This window comes from Saccostrea cucullata, unplaced genomic scaffold (genome assembly GCF_032062105.1).
Source record: "Saccostrea cucullata isolate Sc308-1 unplaced genomic scaffold, CSIRO_AGI_Scuc_v1 ctg3534, whole genome shotgun sequence".
NCBI classification, from domain to species: Eukaryota; Metazoa; Mollusca; class Bivalvia; order Ostreida; family Ostreidae; genus Saccostrea; species Saccostrea cuccullata.
This window is the reverse complement of record NW_026921127.1, coordinates 171,792-183,220: the sequence shown is the minus strand read 5'-3', so window position 1 is coordinate 183,220 and position 11,429 is coordinate 171,792. Positions and strand designations below refer to the sequence as shown.

Sequence of the window (11,429 nt, the reverse complement as noted above, 5' to 3'; positions counted from 1 at the left end):
CTATGCTATTTTCCCGAACCATTTTCTAAGAGTGGGGTCAATTCTGGAATAACTGGTTATATGCCCTGTATTCTTTAACAATTGATGTTTTCTTATGATACAAAGATTCATATTTGAGTTCACTACATAAAGACAAAAATGCATTCATATTTCCTCAATTTTCATGCTTTTGTTTGGTCAAAAATGGCCAAAATGGCCAAATTCAATGGATCGTCTCCATGGCAACCGGGTGCACGTGGGAAACTTCTAACACCATATTTGCTGGTTTTGTACCAAGGTGCACCTGTGGTGCAAATTTCATCAAAATCGGAGATATGTCGTTTCCAAGCCCTATAGTAAATTTTTTGGTGCTTACAGAGAATGCATGTTAATTGCTGATGATGTTGAACATACACATGCTATTTATAAATTGAATATGTAATTTTAAAATGTTAATGACTTATCATGTGAAATCAACATATGCTGAAAACAAATAAACCTGATGAACAAATACGTTTCTTTTTTTCATTTCTGGGTAATTATTTGGCATAATAATAATTGAAAAAGAGATCATGATTTTTCACTTATTAAAGTGTGCACTGATGTATCCATCAGAATTAAATGCTATATTTGGTTTATAGCAAACGGAAGAGCTGGCACAGATTGAAAAAACAAATTGAAATAAAGATAACATAAACTCCAAATACATGATTTATAACTTATTAGTAACAAAATGAGTAGTGCAGATTAGAAAATAAATAAATTAAAATATATACAGAAAAAACCCAATTAACTCCAAATAATATAGCATTAAATAATGCGGCACATACGATTTACATTGATCAGAGACGAGTAGGGTGGTTTGTCGGTACAGCATTATTTTATTTAAAAATATGAGCTAAAATATTAATCTATTTACAGCAGGGACCTATATACTAACGGGATAGGCAACATTTGCAAGTCTCGCGATATCTTGTAAGACCCTATTCATATGCTAATTCAACTCTATAAGCGAGATTTAAAATGGAAGCGACTTCGATGTAAACAAAACCTGTACAGAAGATCATTTTGGCCGTACAACGACTAATTGATGTGGTAATGGCTTTTTTATTATGTTTGGAAGGTAGAATTAATTAACGGGCTAAAAGCTTTACGTTTTCTTTCTGTTTCAAACGATTTAATTGGCGTTTTAACGGGGCTGGTTTAAATAAACACGGGTCCCTAGTCAGAGTGTTTTCATATATACTTAATTACAGCAGGAACCTGATTACGGGGACGTATAGATAATGCATACTACCTGGTAAGTGTGTTTGAACCCCTCATGTGTTGTTTTAAGACTCCGGGGAGGTGTTAACGATGAGCAGGGGGTATGCAGTTAGGTGTTTTTATAGAGACATAAAAATTAAAATTGCCAAGCTGCACAGCAGTGTGTTTCGTTATTGTCGTGATATTGTGCTATCAAAATGGCCTCAAAGAGGACTTTTTGTCTTGGGATGGTGATATTGATCTAGATGTACTTTTAGGTGATTACACAGACTACGATGACAATGCCAGTGGCTCATCACCTGAAAAGAATCCACCACAAGAGCACCTTGGTTACCAGTGTCCAGAATGTAACAAAATCCTTAAAACCATCTCTGGTTTTAGGGGTCATGTTACAAAACAACACAACAAACCCAGGATAAAAGTTAAATATTTACAATCTTTTTTAATTTGATATCAGGAATTATTTCAACTTGAATTTCCTGTCATTAAATAATTCTTGTTATTAGAAATTAAGCCCCTATTATGACTATTTAAATCAAACACTTGGTAATTGAAATCTATTTTTTCTAATTTTAAGAAAAAAAAAACTATATATATTCATTGTCTTCTTGTTACTAAATATGTACATTTTTATTTGTAGCCAGTGACCACAGAGCCAAAGAACGGACATCACCAGTGAGTGAGAAAATAAAATTTGTGCCAACTTCAACTCCTGACTTTGATGGGGTAATCCGTAATGCCAGCACCAGAACTCTTCAGAAGATTAAAGAAGATCCTATGTACCAGTTGTTCGGTGATACTGTGACTGTGCGTCTTGCCGTGTTCTGTGCCACCCAGGAATTCTTGGATTCCTTTTTCGTGAACCACCTAACAGACATATTCAGCCTGAACTTGTGTCACAACCTTTCGAGGGAGGTTTTCTATACCAAACTTCATGCCCTTAGATTATCAGCCATCTTACAGCGCGACTGTGTGAAAGAATTCATTGAGCGAGGCTGCACCGAGAAGAGCGAGGATATCGTGAACTTTCTTCAGACGTACATTCTAAACCTGCCCTGTGAGATTGTGAACACTTTGCTTGAACAAAACAAAACTGTGTCTGAGCAACAGTCAAAGGAACTTTCCCAAAATGACCAGCAAATTCTGTTTTACATTTGTGGTTTCATTGTGAGAAGTCTAAAGAAGAAAAGCTTCAGGAAGAAGAAGGAAGACCGTGATGAGCGACTGCAGATGCTGGAGAAGTTAACATGTGAAAAAAACAACTCCAGTTTCATTGCTGAGTTTGACAAGTGGCTGACTAAAAGTACTCGTGGTGGCTTATTGAGACCAACAGATGCATTCTACCTGCTTGTGAGGGAACTGGAGAACACCATCAGGACGATAGTGGACTTTGACAACTTGCAGTCTATTTCATTGAACAGTTGTGAAGTGAAAGAGAAGATGATGGATTCATTCATGGTGAAACATTACATGACTCAATTGTATGGTGATTTTCCGGAGACCGACTTACTACCACTCTTGGAAGACATTGTATGTGTGTTCACCACGGTGAGGGGGTATGCTGTGACCCGACTTCTTCGCAAGAAGTTGAATGCAAAATCAGTGAAACCGAGTGACAGTCTTCGACAGGCGCTGAAAGCAAAGACCAGCAACTGACCACTTTGAAAATTGTGAATGCCTTCTGCTGAACTTTTATCTGACTTGTGTGCTTTTTTTGTCCTGTAGTAATGTACTTTATGTTGATTAATGATGAATATGCTTTCAACAGATCTATTTATTTGATACAACCAATGATATTATTATTCAATAAATTTGTAAAAAAAAAAAATGTGTCATTCCTTGTCCAGTGAGAGGGGGGAGTGGGGATTCAATTTGTATTTTTTGAATATTAATGAATTACAAATCGTGGAATATTACCAGTCCACACTGCTGAGGCAATATCTATGTTAAAGGTACTAAGACACAGATTTGAAGTTGATTTTCATCAAACTTTCAATATACAACAAAAATTCCATTTTTTTATGGACTCAGAAGAAAATAATAATTTGTGTAAATTCAAGGACGTGTCAATCAAACCAGAAATTCAAAGTTTCCATAACCTCCAAATAAAATAAAGTTTTTTATTATTATATTTTCTTGTGAAATACTATTAGAATAAATATGATAAACATGTTGTAATATTTTACAGAAAATTTGAAATAATAGTAATTTCAAGTCTGTGTCTGTGTATCTTTAAAGAACTGTATACACCAGTTCAGGGAGATGTCACAGTGACATTCCATGGATTCTACCTGCAGCTTTGACAGCATGGTATCAAATTCTCAAAGGATTATGTAATACAAAAGAACTTGTGACCAAGACCAAAGTGTAATTTTGCAAAATACATTCTTCTTTCACATTAATTTAACATTGGGACTTATCTTTGAAAGGAGTTTAAAAGATATATATAATAATGTACCAGCATTTTTAATAATGCAGGTAATATTTATAATGGATTCTGTAGAAGATTTTACAACTGCATCAAGATATTAGTCTCAGTTAAAAGCTCTTTTGTAAAGCAAGAAGGGAACTTGTTTTACTGTAGAAAATAAAACCAACTGAAAATCAGATAATTTATTACAATTAACAACTATGATAAAACAAAACAAACAAGACATATTTATAAATAAATAAATAAATAACAGCAAAATGTCAACATTTACAGCTGTACAATAAGGTTTTCATAGTTTCTGGGACAGTCACACTTTGGTCCTGAGTGAATTACATCCTCACAGATAATTTATTACAATTAACAACTATGATAAAACAAAAACAAACAAGACATATAAATAAATAAATAAATAACAGCAAAATGTCAACATTTACAGCTGTACAATAAGGTTTTCATAGTTTCTGGGACAGTCACACTTTGGTCCTGAGTGAATTACATCCTCATAGGCTTCCTCCTGGGCAACTTGTTGTTGTTAATGTCAGCAATGTTCACATTTTCATCCCTCTGAATATTGCCTCTTTTCGGCCCCAAAGCCAAAGCACCTACAGTTCTAATTTGCGTAAGAATGTTCTTCACTTCAAACACAGTTGGATTGTTGTTATGGCCTACTTTGTGTCTGTAGTGGCCGAAGTGTTGTTCAAGGGGATCCTGGTTGAAGCAATGGGTTAATATATAGGATGCTCCCTTGTCCAACATGAACTTGACACACTCAGTGATGGACAGAGTAGAAATTTTGAGTCCATTCAAGGTCTGGTAGCTTAGCTGCATCGACGCTTTTTGTGAATCTGAAAGGTTCCTTCTGTTGTTCACAGAATTTCTCCACTCCTGGAGGTAATCAAGGAAATTGTCTTTAAGCCATCCCAATCTCACATCATCTGTGGATCGGTAAGGGTCCAGGTTGGCATTCCGTTTATTTCTGCCTTCAAATGGATTCCTTACATTTAAACAGTCAAAGAATTTGTTCATAATCCTTATGAATTTCACTGTCTCACTCACTGTATCATCAGAGTGAAATTCAAGTGAATTTGCCACAGTATCACTAAGCACTTGGGCCGCTAGACTGACTTTCATTCGACTGAAGGCTGTCAAGTCAAGATGTAATCGTGTGAGCTTTGGGCAGGTGGAATACAGATTGTTCTCACAATGTTCCTCAAAAAGTCTCAGCACATGTAGCCACGATATGTCTTTTCCATCCTTCCATAATTTCCTGGTATTTGAGTGGGAATTTGAGTTGCTGAAGCAATTTCTTGTTGTTTTAACCAGATGAGGTACATCCGATATAAAGAAGATTTTTCTTGACAGGTCATGTGGATTTTGAGTGAAATGGACAATCCCATCTTCATCAACTCTGTGCAAATTAAAAAATCTTCTATTAGGTGATGCTCCATCGCAGGTGAGAAATAGCACCTTAACTTTCACCACAGTCTCCAAAAGTTCAACAGCCTTCCAAATGATGGGATAAAGGAAATCTGCTGTTATCCCTGTAGTAGCAAAAGCTGCGAATGGAAACTTAAGGTCACTCGTAATTCCACGCACCATCAGAACGAGGATACATTTGGCTACACTAGAGTTTCCTGCATCTCCGCTAACATTTCTCTCTAATGCACAGAGTTGATCTCCTATGTCCCCAAGCTTCACATAGCCTATGATTTCTCCGGAGTGTTTGTCATACACTAAATCTTCTTTGATCTTTATCTCATCAAACAAAATGCCGGTGTAGCTCTTCCATTCTTCCTGTAACATCTCTCTTTTTCACACTCCTCTCGTAATAACTTGACAACATCTGGCTGGAAACCAAGGGCACTGGTTAGATAATGAGTGTAATCAAAGAGAGTTCTTGAACTTGGCAGTGTGATGAATCCTGAGTCTCTAAGAGCATCATAGGCTTTTGATGACTTCTGCCTGAGGTAGAGACACCATCGAATAATTGTCGGATGCCAACGCATACCATTTTTTCCATGTTTAATTGCCTTTTTCTGTTGTTCCAAAAAGAGACGTTGAAACGAATTGCAGTCAGGATAAGCTGCCACCATCTCTTCCTCACAGGTAGCCATCAAATCTCATACCTCCTGATTTTGGATGGAATTCATGGAAATGCCATTTCTTATGATCTCCTTATCACAGTCTCTTCTCATCTTATCAATCGTGTGTTGCATGGACTTGATTTGTTCCTTTTGTTGTTCTAACTTCTTTATCAGCATATCCCTGTTCATATCAGTATGTTTATAGGTGCTGCTCAAAGATAATGTCTTTTCCTGTCTTCTTTTTCCTGTCGGATTTTCCGTGCCTTCAACTGTCGACGATAGCTTGAACACTGGGGACATCTGGCACCAAGAACAAGCATAGACACTGGGGAAGATCTGATGGTAGATGAATATGACAAATTCCCTTGGACAGCACAAAAGTCACCTTCACGGTAGGCTAAAATTTCTGGTGATGAGGCATTCGAGATTCCACATCCAACTGGTGTCAATTCCTGAAATTCTGGATCTGGGTCTCCAACGCACACTCCATACTCTGAAAGTTTTTCCAGAATCTTGAAAACATCACTTGCACTGTGGACGTGTGTTGAAAGCTCACTCCAAAAATCATGGGTTTCAGGAACTAATGTCCGATGAACATACAGCTGAACATGGCAGTCTTTCCCGATCACAAGAGATAACTTCACGGCTGTGTTGTGTTCCCGTCTGTAGAGCTGGAGAATTTCAATACTGTGTTGCTTTTCATTGAAGTCCATAATATACGGGGAAGGCACATTTTCAGTCAACTCATATCGTAAAATTTCAAATGGATCTGTCACTTCCTCTGTCTTAACTTCAACACTTTCTCCCACAAGGATGCCTGCATGCAAATCCAAATTGTCTATGTCCATTTCCTCTGCACTTGAGTCTTCACCATCAGATTCACAGTTTGAGCAAGGGGATCTGTCTCCTTCAGTCTCTGGAGCCTCACTGGGACTTCGGACATAATTGTGTTCCAACTGTACATAGGATTGTTCGTCTCGGGCCCTCTTGTAGTGGTACTTTTTCTTCTGCATTACAGAATTCCGCCGCTTTCTAGGCATTCTGGAATAAAAAAGCTTACACTGTATTTAGGATTTAAGAATTCTATTTGTAGCTATTAATTTACAATAGCTTTCAGGTTCATGAACCCTATGCTCAGTCATATAAAATGTTTCTTTAAGGTCATCCTTCCCCAAAAAAAAGTTTGTTTAGAATTGGCGCCTGGGGTTTTCAGTCCCAGGAGGGAGGAAGGGAAGGATTTTTTTTTAATTTCATTAATTTTCCATTTACTTTTATTTTACTAATATAATTTTTGTCTGATATTCAAAAATATATATATATTCCCACAGAAAGGTACTCAAATATCAATTTCATTTAGATGTTAGATCTGCTCATGCATTTATAAAAAGTGTAAAAATTCTTATTTTATAAATATTTTTAAAAAAATAATTTTATCAGTCTAAATGAAGTAATTCTCTTTGAAGTTTACAGCCCTTTTTTTTTTAGGTCAGCCCTTACAAGCAGTGCAAACCACACAAAATGTCCTAACTGCTTAAGAATTGTTGGTATCAATCTAATTAAAATATAACATCTTTGATCCACTGCAGTGTAGCAATAAAACTTGAAGAACTGAGATCTATCAGAACATGACAAACTTATTATTACCCAAACGGAAAAGATTTTTAACAAACTACTATCAAACCATCAAACAAACTACCAACAAACTATATTTTTGTCGTTTGTTAAAGTAGTTTGATAGTATAGCATTTAATGAACCACTAACAAACCACTTTTTCTAAAAATAGCTGCAGTGGTTTGTTAGTCTTTCATTTCTGGTGATTGTGATTTCTTTATAGTTTGTTAGACTTGGTATCTTGCAAAAGTGTTTTATTAGTATAGCATTTGCATCTAACCACATGGGAAATTACTTTACAGATGTGTTTAGGGTTGAATTATCTAAAATTGTTGAAGTTTCCAAGAACAGCTATCTCTTTACATCCGGTGTTATAACTATTTGCGCCAATTTTCAAACCACCAAGCAGGTCAGAAACAAAGGAACTGGTGAAGGGACATTCAAATTGTTATAGTATTATTCTATATATATGATCCCTGACTGGAAAAAAAGCAGCAATTAACATTATTAAAAGATGGATCTGGATACAGAAGAGGTATTTAATGCATGTCATGAAGTAATTAACCTTCTGTGAATGTGGATGCGTATGCTTTTTACTAGCTTTGGGTTTTTATTTATTTTCAGATTGACCTATAATTCCTATACTAGTTTAGATCAGTTATGCATTGGATTATGGGAAGTATACTTGAAAATAAGACAATAAAGATGTCTTTCAAAGTTGCAATGAGGTCAGAAAAAAGGAAATATTGCAGCTTTTTCCATGCCAGATGAAGCAGGGAAATATTTAAATGTCAATCATCAGCTTGAAGAACATTTTTTTTGGTGAAAAATACTATGAAGATGTAGTCACAACATGAAGGAGAATATGTGATAAGTACATGGACATTGACTTGGAATTGCATCTCCTAAACAAAAGGAAACATGTTGGATGTTGCACTTGCATTGGCTAAACTTGTGAATCCTGGAATTGAAATACTCTGAAACAAGACTTGTTGAATATTTCAAAATGTGATTGTTTTAGGTGTTTTCAATTAGGACTTGTGGATTTGTAAAGGAAAATTCAAATCTACAGTGTTTTGCTGATGGATTTGTTACCAGTGATTTGTTAGTAGTTTGTTAGAGTGGTTTGATAGTAGTTTGTTAGAATGGTTTGATAGTAGTTTGTTAGAGTGGTTTGATAGTGGTTTGTTAGAATGGTTTGATAGTAGTTTGTTAGAGTGGTTTAATAGGTTTGTTAAGAGTGGTTTGATAGTAGTTGTTAGAGTATAGTTTGTTAGCTCATTTGCATGTGATTTGCTATACTATTACACTACTTTCAAACCATAGTGGTTTGTTAGTAATTTGTTATAGTAGTTTGTTTGCCCTTTTTTTCCGTATGGGTAGCTAGCCTATCAAGTTCAAGCTTTTTCCAGGTAGTAGTTAGTAAACATTATAGTAAACATATACCGGTATGTTCCTTATTTTATATACTAAGCTCTAGGAAAATAAAATTTCTGGTATACAGTGTTTTCCCTTAGAACTGGTAACCGGCCAAATTGACCACTTCAATTGACAAAAATGCCGCTTTGAAATAACAATTCGTTCTAAGGTCCACAGAGATTTTGTTCAAAAACCTCATACCCTAGACTTTACGACTGATCTCTAACTCTTTACTTTGAAATAAAAGGAAAACACTGGGTATACTATATTATATGCTATATGTTATAATTAGAGAATAAGTCAATTTTTTCCCTAGATTATCATTAGATATCAGTTGTAACAGGCTAGGGTATGAGGTTTATTCTCTGTGCATGGATCTTACAACAATTTTTTTTTATTTTTTAATTGTCATTTTAAAAACCCAATATTCAACATTTCATTGATTTTAAAAGAAATGCCTGATATAGATAATGCTTCATTTTGATTGGCTGATTTTATCATGGATGGGAAGTTTGTACAGGTAGATTAAATATGCAAGAAGGGGGTCAAGAAGGGAAATTTTTATGGACAACCTGTATTAATTCTTTAAATGATTAGTAACGCCTAGAATAAAAATTTCTATAAATCTGGCATACACCAATAATTTTTGTATAAAGAACAACAACATTTATAAAATTTCTGCCTTTGTATTCATTCAAAATGTAATAATAGGAAAACATGATTAACTATAATTGAAAAAAATTAAACTTGAGAAAAAATCTGAAGGAATATTTAATATTTTCATATGAATCACTGAGGTTTTTCATGTAGATATAATTTTAATTTTGGGGAATTATGACCACTTAAAATAATACTTTAAAAATTATTACTGATTTCTTTTAATAACAAAAATCCATCTTTTTCTTATTTTAGCACAAATTGATCAAACTTTCTCTAACTTTAAGGCAATATACTTAAGTTTTTAGAAGAAAAAAATCGCAGGATCACCTTGGCATTTTTCTATATAATATTGGAATAATCACCACTTTAACCACCATTTACAAAATATTGTGCAAATATTTCTTAGTTCTTTTTTTAAAAATCCATTCTTTATTCATTTTTACTCAAATTGACCCAACTTTCTTTTACTTCAATGCATTATACTTCAAGTTTTAAGAAAAAATTCGAAGACCACCTTGGCATTGCATTCTCATTAAAAAAACATGGCCGCTACAGAAAAATGCCCATCTTTGAGACTAGTTCTTTCGTTTAATAAAATATTAGAAGATACAAATTTTTAAATAAATCCATCATTCTATACTCATTTTCACATTCGAAATCGACAATTTTCAATTTTCTTTCCAAATGAAGATGTTTTTAGAAAAATCTTGATGTCCCCATTTTCGCTTTTGGGTTTGCAGAAATTGACCAATTAGTGACGGTAATTATGAAACGTTCCACAAAAATCTCAATAGTATTTGCTGAAATATACTGTATTTAAGTTAAGAATATGCTTCCGTTATAATTGCAAGCATTAAAACCCCCTTTGATGCCTCTTAACACCCGCTGTGTTTGTAAACATAGCCACGAGGCTCCACGCCTGACCGCTTATCTTAATTACTATGTAAACACCTTATCGCGGGTGTTTGAAATATGATCAATGGTAATCAATGAAGTTAAGAAAACACTTACCTGACTAAATTGTCGATGTAACTGTTAATTTCAGGACGTTATTGTTGAAAATTGAGCACTAGTTTTAAAAAAATTCAATATGGCGTCGCTGGAAATCTTCACTTCTCGCGAAGTCTCGCGTCTCACGTGATTTCGTGAAAGAGGCAAAGGAAACTGTAGAAGTTGCCTATCCCGTTAGTATATAGGTCCCTGATTTACAGGTACAAGCATATGCTATAAAAGTTTGTTATATCACATATATATCTTACTGTTTTTAGCGATAGGCCGACTCTATTTAAGGCCGAGTTAGTTTTCAGCCGAGTATGTGTATAGACCGAATCCGTTATAGGCCGAGTTGGTTATAGCTAGTCCGACTCTGTTTTGTCCGAGATCACACGTAATCAATGGTACGAGCTAACTATTGCTTGTAAATAAGCAATATATTAAGTCGTACCATATTGTATTCTCATCAAATTATGTGATTGTACGCGATACTTGAAAATGGCGCACCTTGTGAAAGGGCATAGTTCGCCACATTTCCCGTGCGTCGGCGGTATTACCTACAATCTTCATATAAGTGTTGTGTTTATATTTCGACGTTACATAAATAAAATGAATGAATAACAAATAAACGATGCTGAGTTGTAGTGAATAAAAATGAGTTACCGGATTTTATAGGAGCAGATACGTCTGTATACTGCAAGGTCTGGAGGGTAACTTGTGAAATCTATTTACCTGTTATTTATATACATTCCAAGCTTAAAGGAACCCGATCATAAATATATCAGTCATCACTACCCCCCCCCCCCCCCTTCATATTTGAAAGGCCCTGTGTGAAAATGATGCAATAGATGTGTCTTTTAGATTTAAAATATATTAAACGTATAGAGCTTATGAACGTTTCAAAAGATTTGTTTTATTTATTACACACGGACAATGAAATTGACAACAATCAGACGATCCGTCTATATATCAGCATTGTATAAAT

General features: G+C 34.9%; 1 protein-coding gene and 1 pseudogene across 1 annotated transcript; one reads left to right on the top strand and one right to left on the bottom strand.

Annotated features, from left to right (window-relative positions):
* Positions 1–1,874: 1,874 nt before the first annotated feature.
* LOC134259219 (uncharacterized) lies at positions 1,875–3,317 on the top strand. The gene has a single exon (XM_062741818.1). The coding sequence runs from the start codon at positions 2,023–2,025 to the stop codon at positions 2,899–2,901; it is 879 nt and encodes a 292-aa protein (XP_062597802.1). The 5' UTR covers positions 1,875–2,022; the 3' UTR covers positions 2,902–3,317.
* A 2,110-nt stretch (positions 3,318–5,427) lies between these two features.
* LOC134259222 (uncharacterized) lies at positions 5,428–10,649 on the bottom strand (annotated as a pseudogene).
* Between the last annotated feature and the right edge of the window lie 780 nt (positions 10,650–11,429).

What these genes read in the sequence shown, in the direction of transcription:
- LOC134259219 (XM_062741818.1), top strand. Translation starts at nt 2,023, where the DNA reads ATGTACCAGTTGTTCGGTGATACTGTGACTGTGCGTCTTGCCGTGTTC.